Below are 16,647 nucleotides of genomic sequence, written 5' to 3'. Positions count from 1 at the left end.
ACATTATAAATAGGGCTGCGCGATTATGAAAAAAATTATAATTGTCAATTATTCCCTTGAAACTGTATTTGCCATTATTAATTAAGATTATCACAATTTACATTTAGTAATGTTTGGAATAGCTTTATACCATTTTTTGGCAACTGCATGCCACATTTTTATATATATATAGTTTCTTTCAAAAGTAAAAATGGAAAAATTAAGATAACCTGCAGTAAAAATACACACACCCACACACACTCTCTCACACACACATATCTTAAGAAAGTAGAATAATGTAAGTGGATTTTTTTATTTATTTATTTTTTTTGGTAATTGTGCGTTTTGAACAATTACATAATTGTGGCATCTGTAATTCTAATCATGATTAGAAATCCAATTAATTGTGCAGCCCTAATTATAAATATGTTGATCATCATTTTTGATAAATAAAAGTTAAATAAATAAATAAATAAATAAATAAATCGATCTATCGATCGATCTATCTATCGATCTATCTGGATCTTTCTATTCATCAAAGAATCCTTGAAAAAATGTACTCAACTGTTTAAAATAATAATAAGTTTCTTGAGCAGCAAATCAGCATAGTGTTATTTCTGAAGGATCATGTGACACTGAAGACTGAAGTAATGATGGTGAAAATTCTGCTTTGATTATTCACAGGAATAAATTTTACTTTAAAATATATTCAAATAAAAAGCAGTTATTTTAAATAGTAAAGATATTTCAGAATGTTCCTGCTTTTGCTGTATTTTGGATCAAATAAATGCAGGCTTGGAGAGCAGAAGAGATTTCTTTAAAAAAAATAATAATAATAAAATAATAATAATAATTTTAGTGTTCAAAAACTTTTGACTGGTACTGTATATGCCACCTCTGCCAATGCTGGCCTCCCCTGCGAGCACCTGTACTGGACCTGTGAAGACTGGTGGCAGGGTGTTTGTACTGGACCACAAATGCTGGAGCTTAATAAACAGCAAGAAAAGAAAGACATTCTAATGAGTATACAGCAATGGTCCACAATTCCTCTACTGAACTATGTCTGTTGCCCTTCATTAACCAGCCTGAGAGCATGCAGAAAGAGATGACCTGGAAACAGTTTAAAGAGTCTGCATTTTACGAGATTGAAAGACAGAGATGTGTGGCAGAATAAAAGACATAAATTATATTTCTTGATCTTTTGCCCCTTAGAAATATTTAACTCTTGTATATACTGTATATTTGCATTTATTATTCAGTGTGAGATTGTAATATGCATTTATTGTCGGAATTCTGTTTTTCTTTTTACTTAAAGTTTTAGATAAATATTTACTAACCTTAAAAAGTGCTTAAAGCATTTAATAAAAACTACTGAAAATTAAAATTTGCTTCATGAGTGCTGTGTTCTATTTCATAGGACTAATATTTCACAGTTTTCATGGTTTTGGAAACACCTAATTGGTCATTTAACTAATTAAGTGTGGCTTAAATTATTCTATCAGTCAATTTTCATTCAATATTTGAATTTAAATGCCTCTTATTAACATTTTAAAAGCTATTCAATATTTAATATAACCATTCATGTTTTTATATTACCATGAAACTATTATTTTGCTGTATTTATTTTAATACTAATCATTTATTCATAATACCTTGCTTTATAATCCAAAAAGGCAAGACACAAATGTAAAATACTTTGCAGGTGTAATATATTCTTAAATTTTATAATTTGGTTTTATTAAAAGCACAAATCTGTGTGAAACAGTGGTTTAGACCTGCTTGAGTGGGATTCGAACCCCGGTCCAAATAAATGCATGAAAAAATCTGATTGGTTGTGACATCATTTCCACTCTTTGGCCAGCTGTTGAAATGCTTCAATGTCATTGGCTGTCACTGAGTTCCAACTATTTGCGACTGGCCCTGATGTGGTAGTTGAGAGTTCTACCCCTGAGCCACATAAATGTTGATGCTGGACCCAAACGAAACACTTAAGGCAGTATTCCAGAAAAATGTAAATTTATTAAAAAAACAAAAGTCTAATCCAACAAAAGTTCTTCTCAGGCCGAGGTATTAACAACAGTAACCACAAAGGAAAAATAACATGAGAAAAATAAAAACTCCACAAGGGGAGAAAACAAAACCAGGGAACAATAACAATTAACGTAAATAGGCTAGAATTCATTACTTTAAGTAGCTCGGAAGGCGTTAGCGAGGCAAGACAGATAACACAGAGTGAAGACTCAAAAACTGAGTGAGGAACCAGGTAAAAATAAACAAATTAAATACACTGGGGAAAATGAGGTACATGTGACCTGAATAATGCTAACAAGGCCACAGGAGGAAGAACTAAGGCAGAGGGGTACACAGGGGACCTCTAGAGGCATCAAGACAAACTACAGTGGGAAGCATGCTGACATGAAGGATGCAACAAAATATGCCAGCCAGTCAAGACTTTCCCACAATTTACAATATCATTCTTTAGATAGAAGCAAAATAAATGGACACAGATAACCCACAAAGACACACATCACATTCCTTTAAATAGTTTAATTTAGAACTATTAAACCCAACCCACTCCATTTTCCAGTTGCACTGTGGAAGGGTGGTGGGCTAAACCAGTTTATCAGGTACAGCCCAGTGCTCTAAGAGAAGGGGGTATATTAATTACACTTAAGAGCCATACATGCACAAACAATTTCCTTATCCTGATCAACTACCAAGTCTAATACAGAAAAGAAATATGTGCACTTAAAGTTTCCATAAAGAAGCTTGAAAGTGGATCTGATTATCGTAGACAGTTTTTAAATCAGAAAATTATCACAAAGGTATTCTCCAGCATGCCATATCTTTGCCAGGCCCAGCCCAAACAAGCCCTTGAGAAATTAAAAACATTATACTAGAAACAGAGATACATTACTACATTTTTAAAACAATTTTGTGTGCATGAAAAACAGTATAGAGAGAAAACTTCATGCCCATGCTGTAGTGTGATCAGTTCACACATACTTGTACCACAAACGCAACTACTAAAAAGCTGTTAAATGATTAGCAATGACCATGCTTACATGCACAGAAAAATAAAACGAACCAGGACCCCATAAACTGTTTCTCTAGAATTCACCAGTTTTAAACAAAGACTTTTTGTGACCACAGAAAAAGCTTAAAAAGCAATTCCAGAATATGACTACTGATGCTGGATGGTGCTGTGTGTGATAGTTTTCTACAAAGATCTGTGACATTCACACAATTCAGCTCTGAGCATGCTCAGCTCAGCATAGAGTCCTGAATGAACAGATCAGCACTTCCATAAAAGGTCACAGGCGATTGTCATCACTTCCTGTAGTTTGCTATTGTTTTGCTGGTGGAAGTGTCAACTAAGTGCAATTCATATTTACTCATGTAATAGTTAAGACCTTTATCTTTACTGTAGGGATACCAAAGTCCCAGGTCATCCCATGGGAGACAAACAACAGGTTGTACTATAAATATACATTACCTCCATGCTACAGAAGCAAAATATAGAGTCCAGTGTCGTAAACACATATCGAACTATTTGCAATTACTGACATAAAGTAACAGCTGCAAATTCAAAAAGACAGAATTGATAGTATCTACTCAAATGCTGATCCTGATTAAAGTTATAGGATAGCACTATAAAACTGTAAAACATTTCAGGCATTATGTTAATTGGTACTGTCTGAGAAACAATGCAACAAATGTGGTCTTAGAACAATATCATTTGTCAATATTTTTTTTCCCTTAAAGACATACTGACCTGTGCTACACGAGAAATACATACAGCTGCAAAATGTTCTTAACCCTTATAATGCACAAAAACTGCAGTTTATTTTATCATAATATTTAAACGTAACATTTCTTATAAATGAGTGAATGTTCAAACATTTCAGTTTTGCATGTTACCATGTAATTATCATGTTATTACTAGATGTACCACTCTTTAATGATTTATTTTTTTTATTCTTTGAAATTTCGATAACACTTTATGGTAACACTTTTACCATACCACAATAAATCACTTTTACCACACAATTAGGTTCATAGTTAAGATTAGTTAACTACAATAGTTACATGAGCTAGGAATTAACAATACATCTACAGCATTTATTAATCTTATTTAATGTTAATTTTAGCATTTACTAATGCATTATTAAAATCACAAGTTGTATTTGTTAACTAGTTAATGCACTGTGAACTAACGTGTACAAACAAGGAACAACTGAATTTCTATAACATTAGGCATGATTCACAGTGTAATAAATGTATTGTTCATTGTTCGTTCATGTTACGTAATACATTAATGTTAACAACAAAATGACACCTTATTGTAAAGTCTTCTGTTGTTAACATTACTTATTGTATTAACTAACATGAATGAACAATAAACATTTATTACACTTTTTTTATTCATCTTTGCTAATGTTAGTTAATAAAAAGTCATTTATTGTTAATATTAATGCACTGTGAACTAACATGAACAAACAAACACAACTTGTGATTTTAAAAATGTATTAGTAAATGCTGAAATTAACATTTACTAAGATTAATAAATCTGTGAAAAAAAAATACATGAAATAGAAAGTATTACATGTCATTTACTGAGTAATCCACTGTTTTGTAGATGGGGGGTCAAAATGACTTTTTCGTATTTTAGTTATATTTAGCATATTTGTGAATTTACAGTAATTTGTATATTTACATAATTGTAAGGTAACAAGATACGGTTTAAGCATACGTACCATGAGTTCAAGTCAAATTTCCATTCGTGAACAGTTCGCATTAGTGCATTCATCACCTTGCCCAAACATTTGTACATTTCAAATGCCACTGGCTCAATTAACGTTAATAGTATAATAATAATGACAATAGATTTTAGTTGGAATTTAAGTAGTATTAGAGATTAGAGAGTAAACATACATAAAAAGTAAGATTTGGGTTTCTCTAGATCTCTGCACTGGCTTTTATCAAAACCCAAAGTGTCTATGCACATACGTACTAGATTGGAAATCCAACATGGGTGCAACTAGCCAATTGTGATCACCTAATGATCATCTTTTCCTTACATTGTTGTTAACAACTATGCCACCTCAGTAAATTAGTGAAACATTAAATTAATGTTAATAAATAAATGCTAAATAATACATTTTAATATTAAAAAAATATTATAAATGTCTGGGAGATCAAGGGGCCATGGCAGAGAAGGCAGGTCAGGAAGCCACAGCAGAGCAGGGAGCTCGGGGGGCCATGGTGGAACAGGCAATTCGGGGAGCCATGATTGAGCAGAGAACTGCCATGCAGAGTGGCCTCCGTAGCCTTTACAAAGGTACTGTGGCTATGGGCATATGCCCCTCCCCCCCCTTCTTGGGGATATTTAGGGGTTTAGGAGGGCACTCTAGAAGCACTGGCACTGGAGGACGCTCTGGACGAGCGGGCTCTGGAAGGCTGGACAGGACCAGCGGAGACGTAAGAGACTCAGGAGGGCTGGACGGGACCAGCAGAGACAAAGGAGAGCATTCCGGAGGGGACTTGGTGAAGAGGGTAGGAGCAGTAAACTCTGGAAGGAGCGCTATATCTTCTATATCTATATAAGGTCAGGGATATGAACTGGAGCAGACTCTGGAGTGCACGCTGGAGTGGATTCTGAAGCCTTTATTAGACTGTACTCGGGAGTAGAAGCCAACTCTGGAGAGGGTTCAGGGACACGAGCAATGTCTGGATTGAATTTGGGGACTGGAGTCAGTTCTGGGCTCCAAGACATCCCCTCATATTCCACAAGCACTTCCAGAAGCTCAAGTGCAGTGGCCAACTTGGAATGGGACTCTGGAATGGGGGTCATAGCTAGATAAGACTCTGGAGTTGAGAGCTCATCCACTGAGAAAGACTTTGGGACTGGAGTGGGCTCCAAACTGACGGCACTTGGAGAACCGCAGGAGATTGGGGCATCAGCAATTGAGTTACGCCGACATCTTCATCAACCTGACCCACAGTGAAGGATGAACCATCTAGCAAGAGCACATAATGGATATATTGTGCCAGGGTACCGGTGGTCGTTGCTGCTCGTGCTTGGAGGATCATCCAGAATTTTAAAAATGAAATGAAATTATATGGATAAGATAAAATATAGTTTTACTGTCACGGTCACCAGTTCTGTCACCTAACCTGAACTACATTTCCTATCACCCCTCTTCCTGTCACACCTGCTCATTGTCTCCAATCATCCAGTCACAACTCTGGATGCTGGAGATCGGAGACTTGGGAGTACAAACAAACAACAGGTAAGCAGACTTCAGGTGAGTAACAATCCAAGGCAAACAGACAATCTGCACGTGTATGGTGAGTCCTTTTAACTAGTGCAGGTGGAATGAGAGACAGCTGGTGATTGTGACTGGATGATTGGAGACAATGAGCAGGTGTGCAGCAAGAGGGCTGATAGGAAATGTAGTTCAGGTTAGATGACAGAACTGGTGACCGTGACAGTAAAACTATATTTTATCTTATCCATATAATTTCATTTCATTTTTAAAATTCTGCTATGTAATATTGTCTCTCTTAATTTATATCTAAGTTTTTATCAAGTAATTATTAATAAGATAAGAACCAGCAAATAAACTTTAAAGCAGAAATAAAAAGTAAATTGCATCTCTCATTCAAACTCACTTGCTCCCAATCTTTTTTCTCATCAGTCATCTCCAAAATGGATTTTGGGAAATAGTGCTTCAGTGAGTGTAGACTGGATGTACACTCTAAATCAGAAAGCATTGTGGGTGTAAAAAGACTGAACAAATAATAGAAAACAAAGTTGTTCACTCAGAATTAGGATACCACTACAAAATGGCCGACACCCGATACAGTGCACTTTATAAGTGATAGGGAGTGGTTTCAGACTCAAGTTTAGGTTTACTTTTCCAACCCCTACAGACTAGCCTGGACTTTAGCAGTGACTTGTTAGGGGTGATAAAATAAACCTACTGGGACCCCTTGTCAGGCATTCACCACAGCCACCTCCATCTGTCACGTCACCCACAGCTCCACCCACTCGTTCTGCCTAACCGGAGTTCTGATTCGCATCACCTGACTCTCGTTACCACGCCCTATAAATAGACTGCTCCCTCACTTTGTTGTTGTCTGGTCTACCGTTCACTACCCTGATGCTAGCTCCAGACCCTCTCCTGCTCAGAAATCTCCGGTTTGTGCTCCGATTGCTCTACTCCACTCCCAAGGCTACATTTGGACTCTTATTTCAGGAAAGTCATTTCAACTACTAACCATTGCCAATTCATACTTGCTGTTCTCCACTTAATCTGTTAAATAAACACTCACTCATACTGTTTTACTTCCGTCTCTGGTCTCTTCTATGTGCAAGCGTGACAGAAGACCAGACCAACACAACTAACACCCACTATGAGCACCGAAACACCCTCTACTACAGATCCGCTAACAGAATTGGTGAATGCCTTCAAGGCGGCTTTAAGACCAGCACCTACCCCGCCATCTGCCTCAGGTAGTCCCATGGCGCTGCCCGCAACATTTGCGGGCGAAGCGGCTGAGTGTAGCGGTTTCCTCCTCCAGGTCAGTTTGTTTATTTGGATGCAACCACAACAGTTTCCTTCGGACAGCGCGAAGGTGGCATTTCTCATATCCCTCCTGACTGGTAAGGCCCTTCAATGGGCGAAAGCTATTTGGAACGCTAATAATCCCATTATCAATTCATTTGAACTGTTTACGACTCATTTCTCTGAAGTCTTCAACACAGCCACCGACACAATAACCACTTCCGATCAGCTGTTCAGGTTACAACAAGACACTTCTTCGGTGAACGACTACACACTCCGTTTTCGCACTCTGGTTGTGGCTAGTGGCTGGAATGAAACTGCACTGCTCGGAGCTTATCGTCAAGGACTCAACCCGGAAATTCGCGCCGCCATGGCTTTATATGGTGACTCCATTGGACTAGAGACTTTCCTACAACGCACCACACGTGTCTCCCAGCGACTAGCTGCTTGTCAGTCACCTGTAACCGCTCCTCAGTCTGCTTCGGTGGCTGCTTATTCTCCAGTACCAGAACCCATGCAAGTGGATTCCACCCGACTATCTCGCACAGAAAGAAACCGGCGCATCACCATGGGATTATGTATCTACTGCGGTCAACCTGGTCACCACATCCGTAACTGCCCAGTTCGGCCCCCACGCCCAGTGGTGAGTACCATTCAATCTGACGTTGAAACCACTCATCTTACACTAATACCCGCTACATTACGTACTGCTGATTGTACGTTGTCTGTTTCTGCTCTTGTTGATTCAGGGTCCTCCGGCAACTTCATTGCACAAGAATGCTTAGATCAACTACAACTATTCCGTCAACGTCATTGTCACGAATATGCTGTACGAACTATTCAGGGAAAACCACTTGGGCGTGGGCGGATTCGTCATTCTACACCTTACATCACTTTACAAGTTGGACTGTTTCATTCTGAACGGATTCGGTTCCTGGTACTGGAGGATTCCACCGTGAGTATCATCCTGGGACGCCCCTGGTTGCAACAACATCGCCCCACTCTCCGCTGGGATCCCTGTGATGTCACTGGATGGAGCGAACGCTGTTTTGAACACTGTCTCTACAACATTCCTCAACCACTTTCTGTTCCAGTTATGCTGTCGTCGACTCTAGTGGAAAGCCCTGAGCCAGAAAATCCTCCAGAAATCCCAGTGGAGTACATGGCGTTCCAGGATGTCTTCAGTAAACAAGCAGCCACCCATCTACCACCACATCGGCCATGGGACTGTGCGATCGATCTGCTGCCTGAAGCCAAACTACCTAAGGGTAAGGTTTACCCTCTGTCCATCCCGGAGCGCCAGGCGATGGAGGAATACATCGAGGAAGCCTTGAAACGGGGTTTTATTCAACCATCCACCTCGCCGGCCGCTTCGAGCTGCTTCTTCGTGGGCAAGAAGGATGGAGGTTTAAGACCATGCATTGACTACAGACAACTCCACTCACAGATCATTCAGCAGCCTTATCCCCTGCCCCTGGTGCCTGCCGCCCTCGAAGAGCTTCGTGGAGCCCAGGTCTTCGCGAAGCTGGACCTGCGGAGTGCATACAACCTCATTCGTATTCGTAAGGGAGACGAGTGGAAGACGGCTTTCATAACACCCACGGGGCACTATGAATACCGGGTTATGCCGTACGGTTTGTCCATCAGTCCCTCCGTCTTTCAAACGTTTATGAATGAGGTGTTCCGGGAGTACCTGCATCGGTTTGTGGTGGTCTATATCGATGATATTTTGATTTACTCCCGGAACCAGGCCGAACATCGCCAGCACGTCCAGCAGGTCCTTCACAAACTTCGCCAACACAGTCTGTTCCTTAAGTTAGAGAAGTGTGAGTTCCAGTTCTTAGGTTACAACATCAGTGCCGAGGGCGTGCAAATGGACCAGGGGAAAGTCAATGCCATACAAAAGTGGCCACTACCCAACAGTGTCAAGGAACTTCAGCGCTTCCTTGGTTTCACAAACTTCTACCGCCGGTTCATCATGGATTACAGTACCATCACCGCCCCGTTGACCTCCCTCCTGCGGGGCAAACCTAAACAACTCATCTGGAACCCCGCTGCCCACGAAGCATTCGAACGGCTGAAGACCACCTTTAGCACCGCTCACCGCTACACCACCCAGACCCTGAACATCCGTTTACCGTGGAAGTCGACGCCTCCTCCATCGGCGTGGGAGCGGTGCTATCACAAGCGGTCGGCGACACCTCAGTCCTCCATCCCTGCGCCTTCTTCTCCCGTAAGCTGTCTCCGGCGGACCAGAATTATGACATCGGTAATAGAGAGCTGCTGGCGATAAAATTGGCCCTGGAAGAGTGGCGACATTGGTTGGAAGGAGCTACTCACCCATTCACCATCATTACTGATCACAAAAACCTACAGTATCTCAGGGAAGCTCGTCGTCTGAACCCCAGGCAAGCCCGCTGGGCTCTTTTCCTGACACGCTTCAATTTCACCATCACGTACAGACCAGGCTCCAAGAACGTACCAGCAGATGCTCTCTCTCGACAGTTCTCTCCTGAAGCAACCTCAGACCCGGAAACCATTATACCCTCAGAGCTCATCGTCAGCCCCATCATCTGGGACCTGGATCAAGCCATTCAACAAGCCACTCTCCAGGAGCCAGCTCCGCCGGAGTGCCCAGAAGGAAAGACCTATGTGCCCCTCTCCCAACGTCAGATACTTCTGGGCACAGCTCACGGGACTCCGGGCTCTGGACACCCAGGCAGCAGTAGGACCCTCTCGCTCATACAATCTCGTTACTGGTGGCCCAGTATGCACCAGGACACCATCAGGTACGTCCAAAGCTGCTCAGTCTGTGCCAAGTCTAATTCTCCCCGTCAACTCCCTACAGGAAAACTGGTTCCTCTACCCATCCCGGAGAGGCCCTGGTCCCATCTTGGTGTGGATTTCATCACTGATCTGCCAGAATCTGAAGGTAACACCTGTGTTCTTGTCGTTGTTGACCGGTTCTCTAAAGCTTGTAAGCTGATACCCCTGAGAGGATTACCTACGGCCATGGAAACGGCAGAACATCTGTTCCACCAGGTCTTCCGGCACTATGGTCTGCCCGAGGAGATTGTTTCGGACCGGGGCCCTCAATTCACTTCACACGTTTGGAAAGCTTTCTTCAAGCTACTGGGTATCACTGTTAATTTATCATCTGGTTACCATCCACAGACTAACGGCCAGACTGAGAGGAAGATCCAGGAGATTGGACGTTACCTCTGTGCATACTGCCATGACGACCAACACAGCTGGAGCAGGTACGCACAAAACTCTCTCCGCCAAGATACCACCGGCCTAACACCATTCCAGTGCGTACTCGGTTACCAGCCTCCGCTGTTCCCCTGGACGGAGGAACCCTCCAATGTTCCAGCTGTCGACCACTGGTTTCGAGAAAGCGAGAGCGTGTGGGACTCAGCTCATCACCATCTACAGCGGGCAGTAAGACGACACAAGAGCTTCGCGGACGCCAGGAGGAGAGCCGCACCCCATTTCCAACCAGGGGATCTTGTCTGGCTCTCTACCCGTGATCTACATCTGCACCTGCCCTGCCGTAAGCTGAGTCCCCGCTATATTGGTCCATTTCGCATCTTGAGGCAGATCAACGACGTCACATATCAGCTTCAGCTCCCACCCAGGTACAGAATTCATCCCACGTTTCACGTATCCCTCTTAAAACCCTTCTCTCCCTCTGCCACAGACACCCCTGGAGCTGAAGCTGAGCCCCCTCCTCCGGAAGTACTGGAACAACCCTCAGTCTTCACAGTACGAGAGATCCTGGACTCACGACGTCGAGGGGGTCGCCTAGAATACCTCATTGACTGGGAGGGGTACGGCCCGGAGGAAAGATCTTGGGTGAACAGAGATGATGTCCTGGATCCATTACTCTTGCTGGAATTCCACCGCAGCCACCCCAATCGGCCGGCCCCTCATGGTCGCGGCCGTCCTCGGCGTCGTGTTAGGGCGTCGGGAGCCGCCCCTGGAGGAGGGGGTAATGTCAGGCATTCACCACAGCCACCTCCATCTGTCACGTCACCCACAGCTCCACCCACTCGTTCTGCCTCACCGGAGTTCTGATTCGCATCACCTGACTCTCGTTACCACGCCCCTATAAATACACTGCTCCCTCACTTTGTTGTTGTCTGGTCTACCGTTCACTACCCTGATGCTAGCTCCAGACCCTCTCCTGCTCAGAAATCTCCGGTTTGTGCTCCGATTGCTCTACTCCACTCCCAAGGCTACATTTGGACTCTTATTTCAGGAAAGTCATTTCAACTGCTAACCATTGCCAATTCATACTTGCTGTTCTCCACTTAATCTGTTAAATAAACACTCACTCATACTGTTTTACTTCCGTCTCTGGTCTCTTCTATGTGCAAGCGTGACACCCCTACTGCACCCATTCCGCACCAAATATACAAGCTAACTTACAGTAACCATCCAAAATTTTTGTCTGCAATTTAATAATACTGACCTATTAATTTTTGCTATTGTTTTTCACGACTAGGTATCAGTATTTAGTCAGAGACCTATCATGGCTGTAGTTAGCAGATGATTTATTGTGCAAATGCCTGTGAAAACCCAGCTAAAGTTTTTGCTTTTTTTTTTTGTTTGGTGATTTACTGTTTTCTACATAAAATCATTCTACATAATTTAAACAATTTAGTGAAAATATAACATTGATATCCTTAATATTGACTGAGTATGGCCATGTCAAAGACTAAAATCATAATGAAATGAATGCTTGAAATCAAACTATGATGCTCTTTATCTCAGTTAGCCTGGTTTTCACAGGCATTTCAGTGACATACTGATTACCTCCTTCTTCAGCTGGGAAAAGAGTTGGGGGAACTTCCTGGGGAGGAGTGGGTGAGGGTGAGGCTACATCTGTGTAGGAGGTAGATGTAGACCTCTTTAGTGAACTAACTACTTATCCGCTAGCATAAACGGTGGAAGTTAGCTAAAGTACGCTAGCACAGTTAGCCAAAGAGAGAATGTTGGCAAGTAGCTACAAATTCAAGATCTATATCTGGACCAAAATTACATTCTTTTTGTGTTCATTTTAAGAAATGCATTAATAAGCCATAATTTTGTTTTACTTGTATCTGTGGTAGATACACTTATCGTTTCTATTGCATCACTACTAGTACTTTTGCTAATAAAACAGATCTCTGGGGGCACTAAAAGTGCGTGGGCCCTTGAATTTTCCTAACTTACTGTGCCCTTGGGATCTTCTCATGTTGAATCAGATTTCTTTTTATGAGAGTTTATTTATTTACATTTTCTTTTCTTTTTATTTTTATTGTTTGCAGCATTGGGCATTATAACCAATCACCCACATGTGGCCATCAATGACATTTGGATTTATCACTGAAAACACCAGAGTTTTGTTCAGGACATGCACTCACAGACTAAATTCCTCATTGAATTCTCCTTTAGGAACATAAAAAATGCAGATACAATATAAGTAACAGATGAATTTTGCAGCATAGATAGCTTTAGTGATTATAACGGTAGTTTTACATGCAAGTAAATAACTGAAATCTTGATATTGTCTTTTCTAATGTGTGAAAAGCAAAAAACTAATTTATAGAGTTGTTAGTGTCACAATATGCGGTTTAGGAAGCACACATGGGCACAAATAAATGTAAACAGTCTTTAATAATCAAACGGGTAAATCCACAACAGGTGCAGGAACAAACACACGTACATAACTAGTAGACACAACAGTGTTAAGGCTAGAAGGGATACAGCTCTAGTCACTGGGCATGCGCACATCAATCTAACGTTATGTTTGTCACACTGTACAACAATAATACTGTTTTTGTATTATAGTAAGGGCTAAGTTTAGGATCAGGATAGGTGTAGACGTAAAAAAAAACCCGAATCTAATAGGTAGAACAATTCATTTCATTGTTAGTTTCCAGTCTGAGGTGTATCCCTTCTAGCCACAACCACACGACAGGGGAGAACTAAACAGACAGGAACTTAAATACAAAGGAAACACAGGTGCAAGGGATAATGATAAAACTAAACAAGGACAGAAACATATCCAAAAAAGGAAAAACAGGAACTAAAACAACAAGTGACAAAACACAACACATGTCCATGATCCTGACAGTTTGTTTTGTCTTTGTAGACAGAATATGATGTGATGTTTCCTCAAACAAAATTGTTTATTTATTCTATTAATCATTAATAATCTTTATTAGAATATCAAGAGCAAAATATCTGACATTAAGTATTTTTGTCATACTATTGCAGCTAGCCTGTAATAAGTTTTTTAAATGTTTTTTTTTGTTTGTTTTTGTTTTTTATACTTGATGCTGGCCATTTACATTTACCACAACTGGTGTGTAAATGCATGTGTGTCATCTTTGAGCAGCATTAAAAGTTTGTTTAAATAAGCCATTTCAGATGCAGCTTGTGTTCCACAGCAGTTTAAAGATGGCTTTTGTTGAAGTTGATAAAATTTGTTGGTAACAGGCTATAGTATTCTGATTGAATTTTGTTTAATTGTTTAAATGTAAGACATAAATGACAATATAGGTTTTTTTTTGTTTTTTTTTTTTACAAAGGTAAAGAAAAAAATAAAGGTCCCCCCCTTAATGGAAAACTTAATTTCTGCCTCTGACACACACATAGACAAATAGACACTTCTCCAGTCAGTGAACTAAATGGAAAGTGGGTTACAACAAAAACAAGTGTTAAACTTCTCTTTTCTCTTCTAACCCACTCGATCACAGCCCAGATGTGCTCTGTCATCTCTCCACTCACTAAGGAGGACATTAATTTATTGATGTACTCTTGATATGTGTGTGAGTTAAGAGAGATAAAGAACCTCTTTTGATCTGCTTAATCAAGAAATTGGCTGAAAAGAAAACAAAGTATTACATTCTTGTTCTGACATATGACTACTGAACTGGCATAACACTCTTGGATAAACAACAGCATCTGCTCTAGCCACTTGGAGGCAAATCAATAACCTTCGCAGACAACAATTTTTTTATTTTATTTTTTTTTGTGGCATTTTTTCAATTTTTCCTTGAAAGGACAGTACAGACAGGACAAGAAGCGAGTGGGAGAGAGCGAAGGGGGGTGGGATCGGGAAAGGTCCACGGGACTCAATCTCGGGACATCCGAAGCAAAACCGCGCCACATGTTGGCGCGCTGCCCAAAAGGCTATCGACACCGACCGCAGACAGCAATTAAATGACATGAAGGCTATTATGTGCTTGGTTACCAAAAAACATATGATCTAAGTTGACCATTATGCTTTCTCCAATGGTACAGCCACAGAGTTTAGTATCTCCCCATAATAAGAACAACCTTTTTTGAATATATATATATATATATATATATATAGCTGGGTCCATATACTTGAAACAAACAAACATCTACTCAGCATCTGACCCCTGGACTCAGATCACATTTAAAGAGACACTTTTGTGAAAAAGAAACTTTTGTGATCTTTCTGGGAGTACTCATAGACACACTGAAAGGTAAAGTTTTAGATTAACTCAACTTTTACTGCAACCATTAATATCACCATCATAATGATGAGTGTATGTAACCGAAACAAATAAATATTGCATATTTACTTGTTTATTTCATAGCCAATGCTATGGAATACTGTACTACAGTTATGTTAATACAACTGAACTACAACTGAACTTTTACATTTCAAAGAGGGAGAAAGAACATTTCCTGCTGCACTGTGCTCACAACATTTAAAACGATTACTTCCTAAAACAACAAATTCAAATAAAGTTTATTCAAATAAAGTTTAAACATTGTCTAAACATTCACTTAAAATAACGTAGAAATGGAAGAATGACAAGCTCTTCCTAAGAATAATCGACTAGTACTGTACATTTAGAAACAACAGATAATGCCATTCATTTAATAAATTTTGATTAGGCCTGGCAGACTACAGGAAGTTGCAGGATGCTCTAACACGACCGGCAGACATCTAAAGTACATGACAGTAGTTAAAAATAATTTCTATATCACTTAAGTACAAACAACATTAGAAAGAAAGAAAGAAAGAAAGAAAGAAAGAAAAAAAGAAAGAAACCTGTTTTTTGTTGTCTTTGGTGTAGAACTCTGTCCCTGATGGCTTTTGACCATCTTTGCGCCTCCTGCAGGTTCACACTCGTGTCCTGATCTGGCGCCACCCGAAAGCACTGCTCCACCCTTTGCCGAGCCAACCCAGACCTCATCCATCGAGTCCTCAGTGGGTAGAAATACGCAGAAAAATAAGCTCCCACATCCATGCTGTCATGAGACCTGTACGCCCGGCACCCGACACAGTCACTCAGGTGATACACAACTTTTCCTCGCCCACATAGTGCTGGGCTGATCTTCTGAATGGTGAGCTCTGTCTCAGTCAGTATTAAGGAACAGCGGACCTTCCTGCTCCCCGTCAACGTAAATTCCCCATACATCACAACAGGAAAGATCTCTGGCTTTTCGGATTTAGTCTTCTTTGAAAACATGTCATCAGTGCGCAGCAACTTTCACATATGCACAAGGTAGCTTGATCTGCAGCTCAACGAGGAACTGCTGCGTCCTGCTTTCTCATCTGCGCTATACACCAGCTATTCCGCATTACAGCGTGAAGCCCCCTAGCGATAGAAGCCAGTAACAACGCTTAATAAGATCATGGCACATAGAGCAGAGAAGTAAAATACAGCCACTAAAACATTTGACTAAAACAACGGCGGTCATGTTACTGTATTCACGCGTTAATTCATGCATTTAAAAAGAAACATAGGCATATGTTTTCATTGTGATGATACTGTTTACAAATGTCGATAAAACTGACAGTCTATCATCATTTCGGGTAGGCTACTCAGTAACAAAGCTGCCATGTTTCCAACTGTAATCTCGCATATGTATATATGATGGTTAGGGTAAGATAGGGTAATGTCAATTTACTGGTGAATTGTAACATTTGTATATAAGTTTTGCATGTAGAGGATTATTATGCATAATATCGTGGGAATTTAAATGGAAAGAATAAACAATTCATTTTCACACTTGATTTATTGATTTATTGAATTACTGACTTTTCAGCATCATTACAGGTACCTAA

At 40.7% G+C, this 16,647-nt stretch overlaps 1 protein-coding gene across 1 annotated transcript in view; it reads right to left on the bottom strand.

Annotated features, from left to right (window-relative positions):
* The window catches only part of LOC127167244 (sphingosine kinase 1-like), a 37,720-nt gene extending 21,446 nt beyond the window's left edge, over positions 1-16,274 (bottom strand). The window contains 1 exon segment of the mRNA XM_051113165.1: positions 15,628-16,274. Within this exon segment, the coding sequence (XP_050969122.1) occupies positions 15,628-16,048 (421 nt within the window). The 5' untranslated portion in view covers positions 16,049-16,274.
* Between the last annotated feature and the right edge of the window lie 373 nt (positions 16,275-16,647).

The sequence above is a fragment of the Labeo rohita genome, chromosome 6, assembly GCF_022985175.1.
Source record: "Labeo rohita strain BAU-BD-2019 chromosome 6, IGBB_LRoh.1.0, whole genome shotgun sequence".
Taxonomy (NCBI): domain Eukaryota; kingdom Metazoa; phylum Chordata; class Actinopteri; order Cypriniformes; family Cyprinidae; genus Labeo; species Labeo rohita.
Note: the sequence above shows the minus strand (reverse complement) of the source record. Positions and strands in the feature narration are given on the sequence as shown.